The sequence below is a fragment of the Ochotona princeps genome, chromosome 2 (assembly GCF_030435755.1).
Source record: "Ochotona princeps isolate mOchPri1 chromosome 2, mOchPri1.hap1, whole genome shotgun sequence".
Classification (NCBI taxonomy): Eukaryota; Metazoa; Chordata; class Mammalia; order Lagomorpha; family Ochotonidae; genus Ochotona; species Ochotona princeps.
This window is the reverse complement of record NC_080833.1, coordinates 102242199-102256347: the sequence shown is the minus strand read 5'-3', so window position 1 is coordinate 102256347 and position 14149 is coordinate 102242199. Positions and strand designations below refer to the sequence as shown.

The window sequence follows — 14149 nt, the reverse complement described above, 5'->3', positions numbered from 1 at the left end:
GCCAGATCCTGCAACAGCTGGGGCCAGGCAGGCTGAAGCCTGAAGTTAGGAATCCTATTTGGGTCTTCTAAGTACTTGAACCATAATCTGCTGCATCTCAGTCTATGAATTAGTAGGAATTTGAGGCTTGAACCGAGCCATTCTGATTGGAATGCAGGCATATGTCATGTGGCTTCTGAACTTCTGTGCCGAACACCCATTTGTACTTCTAAGGTTGTCTTTCTTGTCCTGGCCTCTGCCACTGTCTGTTGCAACGAAGTGAGGAAGTCACTATGGATAATAATAGTGGATCCTGTGATCTTGTGTTTCATTTCCAGAGCTGAGTTTGTGTACTTCTCCTTTAAGGAAGGACCCTCCCAAGCTGGAGGGTGATGCTACTGATGGCTGTTTTGCCAATAAGCATGGTCGCCACGTTATTGGTCACATTGATGACTATAGTGCCCTCAGGCAGCAAATTGAGGAGGGCAAATTGCAGGTGGCGAAGGTAGCAGCTCTCCTGAGGTCAGCATGCGACTTCCCTGGCCTGGAAGCCCAGGCCACCGAGGTAAGCACACGACGCCTCTCAGGCACACTCGTTCCCTCTCTGCTTCTTCTTCTGGCTTTAGCTCCATTCTATTGCTTTTTGTTCCTTCCTGCACTCTCGGAAGCTGCTAAAGAAACATGTTCCATTTACACCAGCCAGGCCCTGCATCTCGGTCAGCGCTATTTTCATCCTAAGTGCTGCTGTGTAGCAGGCGAGGTTGACTGAGAACTTCTGTCCGAGCCTGTGCGGCAATGGCAGCAGCAGGGGCAGAGCATTTATTTGGGTGCCATTGTCCAGAACAACTTGGGGTGGTTACTGTCTGCTCCAGAGCTGCAGGCCCATGGCCCTCTGGGTGGAATGAGGTCTGTCAGATGGCTGGAGAGGTTGAGGGATTCCCAGTCCCGTGAACTCTGTGCGTAGAAGGGGTGAGAGCCTGGCAGCTAAGGGCTCCTTGTCCACAGTGAGCAGGGCAGCAAGAGCAGTCAACAGAGCTCCTCAGGACACTGTCCCCTGCCAGGAGATGAGATACCTGTGCTGGAGGCCCGGGGATGTGATGGCCCCGCCTCCGGGGCCCCTCCCTCGGGGCCAAGACACACTTCTGAGTAGATAGGCGTACAGAGGGGTGAAGGGCACTGTGCAGAGGCGCTGTGAAGGCCCCCTTGTGGATGCACTCATGCATCCCAGCAAGGAAAGGAGCAGGTATTAGATCACCTATTCAGAGGGAAATGGGAATTCCAGATCAAAGGAATGCCACCTCAGTCCTGTGAGCTCTGTGTGCTCCCTGTAGCAGAGCAGATTCAAGCAGTGCTGTGCACTGTGCTGCAAACACTAAACAACTTGAGGGGAAATGAAACAAGGCAAACGAAGCTCCTATCTCAGCTGCCCCCTCTTACCAGGTGCTGGACTGCAAAGGCCTCCTCAAGCTTCAGAGCAGCACCAGTGCCCTGCACCAGACCCTGCAGGAGGCAGCCTCACTCCTGGCCATGTTCTGGCGGGCGGCCTTGCCAAACTCCCACAGCCCCGTGCTGCTGGGCAAAGCGGTAAGAGGCCAGGGTCCTGTCCTGGCTGCTCCCAATCCTTCTGGCCCAACACTGCTCCGTCCCCCAGGTCCTCTGTAGCTGCTTGGTGAGTTGGAACAGATGGCACTGGAGGCAGACCTCTAGCCCATGTGGTTGCTTTCCTCTCCCTAGGTCCCCAGCCTTGGGCCCTGGGAGAAGAAATCGAAGAGAGGAAGGAAAGGATATTGAGTGACCTAGTAACGCTGCTCATCTGTCCATCAGAGTTCAAGTTCTGTAACTCAGAACTTGGAGCTAACTGCCAGGGTTGTGTCAAAGGTTCAGCATCTCCTTTCCCATCCACCTAGTCTTAGTGATCACAGGATATCGCCATGAGACTGCGGGCTTCTTGGGGCTACTCTCCTGGGTCACCTGCTATGTCACAGAAGACCAAGTGTTCTGTGCTGTGGGAACATTGACGATGATCTAATTCATGGGTCTGCAGGCTGGGAAGTCCATGTTCAGAGACCCTTCTGCATTGAGGGCCTGCTGTCTGCATCCTAACGCGCCACACAGCATCACACAGCCAGAGGACGCAGGAGGACGGCAGGAGAAGGCTGAACAAAGCCCACTTGGAGGCAGGCTCCCCTCTGCATTGACAGCATTTGGTCTGCCACGAGGAGTGAGCCTCCCAACCTAAAGTCATCCCATTAGCTCTACACATACTTGCATGGAGGGCTACATCTTCAGTTTGTAAGCTTTGGGGAATGCATTAAAAACAGAGCAGCTTCCACAATTATATCTCATTATGTCATTTAAAGGGGTGAGAAAAGGTGGCTCCTGCTTGACATTGGCTAGAATACTCAAGGGTCAGCTCTGATGGACTCTTGGGTCGGCGGGCTCCGGATGCTGTTCCCGAGATTCCAGCCTGAGATAAATGTTGCTGATGCCTGGTGGGACCCACTAGATTGATTCTAGGGAGGTGATATTTTGCAAGATTCATAGTGGCGCAAACATTTACAAACTTGCATACTGGCTATTGCACTGCTTAGCTAGCCTGAGAAGGAGGATAGAGGAAACATGTTAGAATGAAATTCAGGTCTTGTTCCCCAGGTGGGAGATTCATACTGACTAGGAGGAGCCAGGTTTCCTTCTGCCATGCAAATGCAGGCCTGTGCTGCTCTGCCAGCAGGCTCCTAGATTCCCAGCCTTGCTTCCCTAAACTGCCCTCAGCGAAAGGCCTCAGCGGAAGGCCTCAGCGGAGGGAATCAGGTCTAGAGAGTGTTTGAGAAGACTTGCAGGATCCTTCCTGGGATGGTGCAGATGCGTGGGGGTACAGGTGCTCTGCACCTGCTGGCCACTGACTGCGACTCTGTCCCTCTCCCCAGGGGGAGTTGGTGGAAAGAGAGCTCGTGGAGTTGAGAGCCCGAGTCTCCGAGCAGCAGAGGCTGCTTCAGGGCACAGCGGAGCGGCTGCGGACCGCCAACCAGCAGAGGGAGAACCTGGAGCAGTTCATTGTCAGCCAGCGTAGGTGCCCTTGTGACCGGGACTGGGGCGAAATGCTGGGGGTAGAGGCTGCTTCTAAACCAGCCTCTCTTGTGCTGCCAGAGAGCAGTGAGAAGAAAGGCTCAGGGATCCGGGAGGGCAGGAGGGGAAGCAGGATGGGGTGTTCCTGGCCCTCAGTGCTGACGGGGGGGGGGGGGGGGGGGTCAGGGGGGAGGGCATGGAGGGGAGAGGGGAGGGACAGGAACTAGGTGGTCGGGAGGACATGCTGAGAAGGCCCCTGGCCTGCAAGTTGAGTAATTCTGCTCCCCGGGGCTGTCTCTGTTTCAGTAACCAGGACGCATGATGTTTTGAAGAAGGCAAAGACTAATTTGGAGGTAAGGAGAGTGCTATGGGAGTCAGAGCCACAGAGCCTGTCCCCCCCCGCGCAGCACCATCGTCATCATGTAGGTGACCTTGACCAGGGGAGGACTCTTGGCCCACTTGGAGAGTCTCAGGGCCCTGTGAGCAGTCTTCCACTTTGCATCTCCATTGTCACCTGCCACCCCACCCAGTCTCCCCTGACATCTCTGTTTGCTCTCACACTGTCATCCTCTCTCCTGTAGATCCCACTTACCCCCTCCATTTTGCCATGAGAGGAGTTTGGAGAAATGGTCAGTTGCCCCTTGGCGGGGGGCGGGGGTGAGGAGATGACAGAAAACATTTTAGCGGTATGCCTGTGAACCAGCTTTCAGTGAGGGGATCTTGGGCCATCTTCTAGTGTTTCCTGCACTGCTTTATGAAAAAAAATACAGCAGGGTGCAGCCAAGACAATGGCCCTCACTACAGGCAAATTGTGATGAAGACAGAAACTTCAATTGCATATGTTTTCCTTTAAGGAGCATCATGAAAGAGTGTGTGTGTGTGTGTGTGTGTGTGTGTGTGTGTGTGGAGGGCCACTCGATGGGTCTCCCGTCTGCACTGCTAGAACTGTTCAGAACTGTAACTGAGAGGATGTGGTTTCTCACAGTGTGGCAGTGATAAGCCTGGGTTTGCTTTGAGTGTCTTTTTCGGACTCCCTTCTGCTGTTCTCATGATTTCTTTCTTTCCTGAGCCTCTGTAGCACAGCCCTCACAAGATTGCCTCTGTAAAGCCTTCCTCCCGTCCCAGCCAAGGTAACGGCACAGCCTCCAGCCCCCGCCGGCCCCTCCAGTGTGCAAGCTTTCCGCTCTAGTTGCCTTGGATGCTTGTACAGGGCCTGAGGCCTGTTCTTCTATCCAGGCTGATCACTAACTGGTTGTATAGCTTTGGCAGGCTCCTTAATTGCAGTCAGACTACTGACCCTCCATCCATGGGCTTAGATCATTTTTAGGGTCCTTGCTATCCTCACCCTTAACTAAGGCAACTGGGAGCTGAACTTAACAGGGACATCCCTGCAAAACGTCATCCCCCCACCCTACCTGCAATAAGCGGTTTCTCCATGCGCATGTGTCATGCTAAGCACTTCTTGTTTGGGAGCCAGCAGAGGCGGTCAGTTGGTGCCCATGGGGCTCAAAGAGTGCCTGATAAGATCCAGCAGAGCACCGAGCAGGGGCTTCCAGCAGGGACCTTGATGCATATTAGGAAGGCTTTTTCTCTAACCTAGGGGAACCTGTTGCTCCCCAAACCACATCACATCCCCTCAGTGCATCCTCTTACTTGGCTCCCATCATGCTCCTGGCTTATATGTCCACATCATTCACACTCCTGCCTCAGGGAGCCACCAGCACCCACCCACCAAGCCACCCAGCATTCATTGGCCTTTATGTCTCTCCAGGTGAAATCCCAAAGGATGCTGTTGTGTGCTCCAGCTTTGTGACCCTTACCTTCCAGGAACCACGCAGGAAGCACATCCAAAGGAGATCTCTGAACCAGCCAGGAGAATGGGCCTGTGCCCTGTAGCTCCACTGCCTTCTTGCTGAAGAGGAGCTGAGCCCTATTGCTCCAAACCCACTGCAGGGTCAGGAGAAGAGCTCCAAGGAGTCATGGAGGGGGCAGGGAGGAAGGCAGAGTGCCTTCCTGGCAGTGGAAGACCACCACTAGCCAAGATCTGCCAGTCCCAGCAAGAAGCCAAACACGCAGAGAGGAAGGACCCTGTGACACTGCTTGTGAGCAGCCCACTGGCGTAGGAGTGGCCACAGCACGATTCTCACCTATGCAGCTGCTCCCAATTGGCCAACTCAAGACAAGTAGGACTGAGCTGCCTGCAGACAGGACGTGTGGTCCCCATCACAGAGCTACCCAGACAGTTCTAGAAGCACACTGCTGAGTGGCAGTGCCTTGCTGGACAGTGTTGGGGGCTCCATGAGCACTGCTCCCAGACCTGCCCCGTTAGCGCTCCGCAGCCTGCAGCGTCACACACGGTGACTGTGGGGACGTCACAGATACCATCTCACACTGCCTCATGCTCCTCCTGGTTTTGATCTGTTTCCTTTCCTGTCTTTTTTTGCCTGAAATCCATCCAAACAATTTGGCACTGAAGGCCATACCTAGTCTGTTAAAACTCTTGTGTACAACAAATTGTAGGGTTTTTTTTGAGTGGCCTGGGAGAGGGCTCCAACTATGTTCACGCCTAGCCTGTGTTTTCACAGTGCATACAGATGGTGTGTGTGTGTGTACAAATGTATGCAACAGATTTATATATGGTGCTAAAGCCACCGCAAAGGGCAATGTAACTTGTGGGCAGGGTTGGCAAGAGCAAAGGAAAATCTTTTTGGTAGATGTTAAAGCAATGTGTATAAAGTAATAAACAGTTTTTCTCTGCCTGCTTTGTTTTCCGTTTGTGCACAAAGTCCCTGAACTGAGTGTACAAGAATCAGAACGACAAAGTACTATTAAGAAGCGTATGATCTAACGTTTGATGTCTACGTTGAAAAGATTGTTTCTACAGGGTCATTTTTAAAGACCCTCCCCCCACGTAAAAGTGTGTAGGGGTGAGTCTTACACTTGTGCTGTGGAGTCAGTGGTGGACATGGTAGCAGTATTGCCTGTGCTGCAAACCCAAGAGCTTCCGCTGGGGTGAGAAGACTGCAGAGTCTGCATTTTTATATGTAAGCAGCGCTGGTGATGCAAGTGGGCTACAGCCCACATTTTGAAAACATTCATCCCAAACATTGAATCAAACTGCAATAAAATTTGGTTTACTGTGATTAAGAACCTTTCATTGAGAAGCCACTCCATAAACACTGAAAGGAAATCTTCAACTGTTTCTTGGGAAAAGTTCTTTGTTGTGTCCTTTTGCATTCCAGGATTTCAACAAAGTTAACAATACAGTTGTTTCCTAGAAACACTTAAAAACGTAAGGAAGGGGCTAGCACTGTAGCATAATTAGGCTACACTTCTTCCTGTAATGCTGGCATCCCATAGGGATACTCATTCATGTCCTGACTGCTCCACTTCCAGTCTAGCTCCCTGCTAACAGCTTGGGAAAGCACTGGGATCCCTGCCGCGCAGGTTGAGATCCAGATGGAAGGCTAGGTTTGTGGATTCTTCTTGACCGAGCCGCAGCTGTTGTAGCATTTGGAGAGTGAAACAGCACACGGAAGAGCACTCTCTCTCTTCATCTCTGTCACTGTACCTTTCAAATAAACAAAAATAAATAAGCAAGCATTTAATGGGAAAAAAATCTGTTTGGAAACTTTAATCTTTCAGGACTTTGTATCTAACAATGTCATTTTCTTAAATGAAAAAAAGTACCAGTGAGTACTAATGACCTTTGTTTGTTTCTGCCCCAGGCAGACCAACATCAGTCTGTTGATCTTGGGGGACACTTGCAGGACATTTTTGAGGAAGTTAATGGATCTCCATCCCTGGGTAGGAAATCTGCTGCTTTCCGCCACGCAAACCCTGGTCCTCACTGTACTGGGTTAGAGAGACAGACTTGCTTAGTGCGAGTCTATTAGCTCCACCTCTGCAGAGCTGGTGAATACTCCCTGTTATGGTCAGGCCTTCAGACACTGAGAGTAGATTTCGTTATGGAGACACATGTCTGTCCATCTTTGGAATTTTGGAGTGCTGGAGTCCAAGGCACTGGCCCTCCCAGCAGAAGCTCAGCTATGGACTGCAGATCCCGCCCTCGGTTCATCACAAGTTCAACACCAGTGTGCAACTGAGCTTGTGTGGATGCATAGAGATTTCTGCTTGAGATGGAGAGTGGAGTGTAGGGTGGTGCTGTATTCAGGGCATGGCCCTCAGAAGGAAATGAATAAGCCCCTTTAACGTATTTGGGAGTTTTGATATTCTGAAATTTCTGCCATAGTATCAGATTCCATGACATGCTTTGTCAGATATTCAGAAATTTTAGAGATTTAAAAAAAAATCTGATCTGATTTTATAGTCATAGAAAAGGGATTTCTTGGGATTTGTATCACAACTTAATATTTCAGATTCTGAGTTTTTGGAAAGTTTTGAGCCAGTATGTACCATGGTCAGATGTACATTTTTGAAAGATCTGCCCTGGACAAGTGGACACCAGGATTCAGAAAGTCATGGGTCACAACAATTTGGATGATGGGCTGAAGATGTGAGTGGAATCAGGAGAGTGTTCCGAGGGGAGTTGGTGGGACTTCCGTAGAATTGCTGTCGAGATTGAAGGAGAAGGAGAAGAACTGGGCGGACTGAAAAGCCATTTTTTTATTGTAGACAACACTCTTGGATATAGTCAGAACATTGGGAAATGAATGCCTTGAGATGACCTGAGGGGCAGGACCCTGCAATCCCCTCAGACGGAGTCACGTCCAGTCTTCCCTAGTGAGCGCAGTGTAGAGTGAGCACCAGGTGCACGTGACAAGCCATCAATTCCAGTGGATAGAAAGGAATGCCAGGAAGCAGGATGCCGGGCAAAGTACAGCATGTATACATACATACATACGTATTGGAGACACACTTGCCCTAAAAATCTTTTTATCTGACATCCAAATTAAATCGGGCATCTTTAGTTTTTAATTGGCACGTCTGGTACACTGTTTGGACGATACCCCCCTTTCCTCCTTTTTTGGCCCACAGATGCCTGGAGAAGATGCTTCTCTGGCTGAGACCTCAGGTGGCTGCTCTGCATTTACAGAGAGCTTTTGCCAAGAGACGTCCTGGTACTCCAAGGTCTCCTCCTACAACATGTGTCTTCCCACCCCCACCCCCGAGGGAGGCTTGGCCCAGACAGTCCCAGTAGGTGTCCATGTTTTTTGGGACAGATTTTGGAACAATCAGTTTCCACCAGGTTTGCTTGACTCCATTGGGAAGGAGAAGAATCCCAGTAGAAAGCTGATTTTCACTGGGACCTCTCAGTGTGTGGTGGGTCTCCATGTTTCCCAAAGCATGCAACTGGAAGACCTTGAAACCCAAGATCTGACTGCGAAAAACCCAGGTGTCTATGTAACAATTGACACAGGTGTGGGGCTCATGGGAGCAAGCTCTTCCCGAGATCATTCTAGGCTTCCTTGTGGATATCTGCTGCTAGAGTTCAACAGATAAATTCCCAAATATTTGTCATGTCTCGATTTCCCACAAGGGATGGTAGCGGCCCAAAACACTCTCATAGGGTCTGGTGACATCAGAACTATAGCCAGGAGCCCTGGTGGTGGTGGTGGGGGACTTAGAGATAAAAGGATTGTAAATTTCCTTCTGGACTTGGGAGAGGAGCTTTCTCCCGTCCTTATCTAGTTCCAGGCTCCCAACCCTTTTTTACACCACCATCAGGGTTGTTTGTGAGCCCCCAAATTAGTTCAGATAGACAGAGACCAATAAAGGTCAGCTAGTTGATAATCACTCAGCTTGTACCTTACTGATCAGGCTTCCCATTTGGCTTTTCAGATCGACAGAGACACTGATATAGAAAGTTTGGAACAGTCAGGGAAAAGGCCAACTAGCCTATAATCACTCAGCCTGTACTTACTGGTCAGGCTCCCTATTTGCTTCTCCTGGACTTTACTAGGTAGGATGTAGAGTTAAATTCTTCCTCACTCACTAGGTCGTTGGGGAATTCCCTGCTCACCTGCCTGAAACTTTCCTATTCTTCAATAGTTAAAATGCAAAGTTCTGTAAAACCATGCTTAATCACTATATACTGTAAAGTTTAAATTGTGGCTTAAGATTTTCCCCCAAAAACTTTCTCAATTTATGACTGTTAATGCTAAACAAGATGTAACTGCATAGAAACTTTGATGTTAAGTTTGTACTCAGCTGTCCTATATGATGGATGTCAATGTTGATTCTTCCACTGTTCCTGTGCCACTCTGATTTAGGTTAAACTCAAAAACATGTTAGCTTGGGAAAAAAAGGTATTTGCAGTGAAAGTTGATTTACATCTTTAGACAGAAAATTAGGGAGAATTTAAAGAGTTCTTCATCTATTGCCTCTTTTTGTCATTAGTTCAGAATTATTGCAGTCAAAAAGGCACATTTCAGGGTAACATTCCGGTTTCCTTTGATGTTGGGGCCACTCCATGCAAGATTGTCTTTCAAAAAATGGCGTTAGTAACTTAAGAATAAAACCCCAAACAACTCAGTTTAAATGTAGACAAAGAATATATGAATAGCTGTTCCTTAAAACCAGATACACTAATGGCCAACAAATATTTGTAAAAATGCTCAATATCAGGCCCAGTGAGTTGGCCTAGTGGCCAAAGTCCTTATCTTGAATGCACCAGGATACCATATGGGCGCCGGTTCTAATCCCCGCAGTTTCACTTCCCATCCAACTCCCTGCTTGTGGCCTGGGAAAGCAGTCGAAGACAGCCCAAGGCCTTGGGACCCTGCACCGGTGTGGGAGTCCTGGAGGAAGTTCCTGGTTCCTGGCTTCGGATCGGCTCAGCTCCAACCGCTGCAGTCACTTGGGGCATGAATCATTGGATGGAAGATCTTCCTCTCTGTCTCTCCTCCTCTCTGTATATCTAACTTTGCAATAAATGGATGGATAAAAAACATGTGGTATACATGCATAAAAGGAGATACTGCCAATACTGACAACATGAATGAAACTAGAGTGTATTATGTTGAGTGAAATCAGCCAAACACAGAGACAAAAAATACTGAATAATCTCACTTACATGTGGAATCAAAAAACTCAAAAACAAAAGTAATATTAAATAATGGTGATTACCAGGGATGAGCAGTGGGAGGAGATGAAGTGATGTAGTTCAGATAATGCTAACTTATAGTCATGGGAGACAAATAAGTCTAGAGATCTAATAGACAGCTGGAGAATTCCAATGTGATCGTATTATTTTAAAATTGCTGAAAGAAAGCAGGGCTGGCTTTATGACACGTGGTTTAAGCCACCGCCTGTGATATGGGCATGCTATCCCATCTCAGGATGCCAGCTCAAGTCCCAGCCTGAAATCAAACTCCACATTAAAGCAGTGGACAAGCGACCAAATGCTTGAGTCCCTGTCACCAGGTGCTTGGCTCAGCCATTTTGACTATTTTGGAGTGAACCAACAGATGGAAAACTCTGTGTGTCTTTTCAAAAAATAAGGTCTTTTTGAACAAAATAGTTTTTTCTTGAATTACTGACATTGGACTCATCACACTCACAGGTGCTCTTTAAAAAAAGTATTTTATTTATGTAAAGTGAACAAATTCCACATATTTCACAGGACAGTTCTAGGAACATAGCGATACTTCCTGCCCGTCCCCTACCCTGCCTGCATTCTCCATCCAGCCTCCTCCTTGTTTATTTCTGTGTGTGTGAGTGGTGTTTTTCCTCTTCAGCTTTTACCATGACGTACTTTCAGTTCACTTCTCAATCACAAGCTGAACACTTCATTAGGTAAAGAATTAAACAACTAGATATGTGTTTTTATCATACACATATACACAATGAGATAGATAAGGAAAGTGTTCAATATATTACTTATCTGTAGTACTCATTTTAGGACATCTGTGCCTATCAAACTTTCACAATAAAATCAAAGTAGAGAGTCAAAGAGCAATGGAGGATGAGGACAACACAGACTCAAATACAAATGAAGCTGAAGTACAGTCCTGTTTACCAAGGTTGGGAAGAACTGATCTTCACACACTATCCTTTAGGTCACGGACTTGTTCAATAAATATAACACAACTGTATTTTTAATTGTTTTATTTTTAAAGTTTATTATTTTATGAGACAGTTCCATAGGCTCTGTGTTTCCCTTCCTGCCCTCTCCAAAGCCCCTCCACGCCAACTGATTTTCCCCATATTATTACAATAATATAGTCATTTACAAACAGTCCTAAGTTTATCATTCTTCTATTTAGCTGTGTTTTGACATTGCAGGCATGGACAATGGCAGAAAGTCCAGCATCTTATTGTCAAGATATGTTTAACAGTTTCATTGGGAGTCCATCTTTGATTTGGAAGTGGAGATGCATACTGTATTGTATCTTACATCTGGATATGATAGTCTCTGTTACACAGCTACTACACATCCCATTAAATTAAAAGACATAGAACAAAATCAATAACAGGAAGAAAAATACAAAATTTACAACAACATGAAGTTAAATAACATGCAATTGAATGGCCAATATGTTGCTGAAGAAATGAAATAAAAAATCTTCTTGAGGAAAATGACGCAATAATATGACCTATGAGCCAGTGAAGAAATTAATAAGAAACGTTTCCTAAGTAACCACCAACCATAGCAAAGATACAGGGGTATTATACTATAATATCTAACTGGAACTAAAGCCAAAATAGCCAACCAAAATGGAAACCAGAGCAACATCTGCAGGACCAATCCTCAGTCCACAAAAGCTATCTGGTGGCCTGGCATTGTGGTGTGACAGGTAAAGCCACTGCCTGCAAAATCAGCGTCACATATAGGCACCATTTCTAGTCCTGGCTGCTCCGCTTATGAGGCAGGCCCCTGCTAGTGCACCTGGGAAAGCAGTGGAAGATGGCCCACATGCCTGAGCCCCTGCAACCCACATGGGAGGCTCAGAGGACACTCCAGGCTACCGAATTTGGCCTGGCTCAAACCCGGCTGTTGTGGCCTCTAGGGGAGTGATGACTAGGTGGAATCTCCCTCACTCTCTCTTTAACTCTTTCAAATTAATAAATATTTTTAAAAATCCATCATCTTTAAAAATATTTATCCATCTCCAGATATCCCATGTGGATAGCAGGAGCCCAAATATTTGTGTCATCTACCATTATTATTTTCCTAGGCTATTAGCAAGGAACTGGATTGAAAGTGGAGGGTCCGGCACATAGCCTAGTGGCTTAAGTCCTTGCCTTGAACATGCTGGATTCCATATGGGCACCAGTTCTAATCCTGCCAGTCCTGCTTCTCATCCAGCTCCCTGCTTGTGGCCTGGGAAAGCAGTCGAGGACGGCCCAAGGCCTTGGGACCCTGCACCCATGTGAGAAACTTTGAAGAGGCTCCTGGCTCCTGGCTTCAGATCAGTATAGCCCTGGCTGTTGAGGCCACTTGGGAAGTGAATTAGGGACAGAAGATCTTCCTCTCTGTCTTTTCTCCTCTCTGTATATCTGACTTTCCAATAAAAATAAAATAAGTCTTTTTAAAAGATGAAAGTGGAGTACCTGGGCTAAGAGCTGGTAACCCATATGAGACACTAGAATTTCAGACAGTGAAGTTTTCCACTGCTCCGCAAACCCACCTTTTGCTGTTGTTGATGTTGTTTTTGTCTTTTTTAAAAGATTATTTCTTGTTGTTGTTGTTGTTTTTTTGAAAGGCAGATTTACAGAGAGATGGCATGCAGTCACGCGAGAGATGTCTCATTTGCTGGTTGATTCTTCATATGGCCGCAACAGCTGGAACTGAGCCAATCTGGAGCCAGCAGTCAGGAGCTTCCTTTGGGTCCTGACATGAGTTCAGGAGTCCAATCACTTGACTCACCCTCTGCTACTCTCCCAGCTCATAATCAGGGAGCAGGATGGGAAGTGGAGCAGCTGGGACACAAACCAGCGCCCATAAGGGATGCTGACACTTCAGGCAGAGGATTGGCTTGCTCCCAAAATCATCTTCTAAAAGAGATACAATCACTATTTTTCCTGAATACATAAAAACCAAAAACAAAGCATATGAGTAATCATGGCACTATGACTCCCCAGAAAGAACACAATAGTGCATTAACATCTGACTGTGAAGAAAAGGGGGTGGATAAAATGCCTAAGAATTCAGAATAATGAATGTGTGATTACTGAAGGAGAGTCAAGAGAACGCGTGAACCAGTAAAGTCCTCATTCATCAACAAGCTGAAATGAAGATTTCTGTAACTTGGAAGAATCATCACCACCCAAGGATCCCTACAAATGACACTGAAAAATGTAAACCCACAGAGATAATGGCAGTCAGCATTGTGAAAGACATGATGGTGGGAAACCTACTGGGAAATGTCTCAAGGGATATTGAAAATAAACAATAGGAATTCCATGGAGAAATGGCAGGGCCATTCAATTATCAACAACAATCTCTAATATAAATGTGATAAATGCCCTAATTAAATTACAGGTTGACTAAATGGATTCAAAACATCCATTCAACTATATGCTGCTAGCAAAAAGAATACTTCAGGGGCCCAGCACAACGACTCAGTGCCTAAATCTTTGCCTTGCTTGCTGGATCCCATTTGGGTGCCAATTCATGTCCCAGCTGTTCCACTGCACATCCAGCTCCATGATTGTAGCCTGGGAAGGCAGTAGAGGACAGCCCAAAGCCTTGGAACCCTGCACCTGTGTGGGAGACCTGAAAGAAACTCCTGGCTCCTGACTTAAGATTTCTCAGCTCTGTTGTAGCCTTTTGGGGAGTGAACCAGATGATGGAAGATCTTTCTCTCTCTATCTCCTTCTCTCTGTAAATCTGCCTTTCCAATAAATAAATAAACAAGCAAATAATTATTTAAAAAGAAAAAAGAAAGACTGTTTCACCAGTAAAGACACACACAGAGAGACTAAAGGTGAAATTATGGGGACTGGTGCTATGGTCCCAAGAGGCTAATCCTGCACCCTGTGGCAGCAGCATAGCAAAGGGATGCTGGTTCATGTCCCGGCTGCTCCACTTCTAATCCAGCTCCCTGCTCACGGTCTGGGAAAGCAGCAAAGGACGACTCAAGTCCTTGAGACCATACACCCATGTGTGAGACCAGGAAGAGACTAAGGGTTTCCAGCT

At 47.2% G+C, this 14149-nt stretch overlaps 1 protein-coding gene across 12 annotated transcripts in view; it reads left to right on the top strand.

The window, feature by feature from the left end:
- Positions 1-5802, top strand: part of PDE4DIP (phosphodiesterase 4D interacting protein) — a 241637-nt gene extending 235835 nt beyond the window's left edge. For 7 of the 12 annotated variants that reach the window (XM_058660126.1, XM_058660134.1, XM_058660135.1 and 4 more), the window contains 6 exons: positions 318-544; positions 1420-1563; positions 2907-3045; positions 3352-3398; positions 4124-4175; positions 4817-5802. In XM_058660126.1, the coding sequence (XP_058516109.1) occupies positions 318-544; positions 1420-1563; positions 2907-3045; positions 3352-3398; positions 4124-4175; positions 4817-4941 (734 nt within the window). In that variant the 3' untranslated portion in view covers positions 4942-5802. Of the gene's footprint in view, positions 1-317; positions 545-1419; positions 1564-2906; positions 3046-3351; positions 3399-3626; positions 3675-4114; positions 4176-4816 lie in introns of those variants that run through there. The other 5 variants (XR_009244910.1, XM_058660131.1, XM_058660130.1 and 2 more) reach the window with 5 other exon arrangements.
- Positions 5803-14149: the final 8347 nt, after the last annotated feature.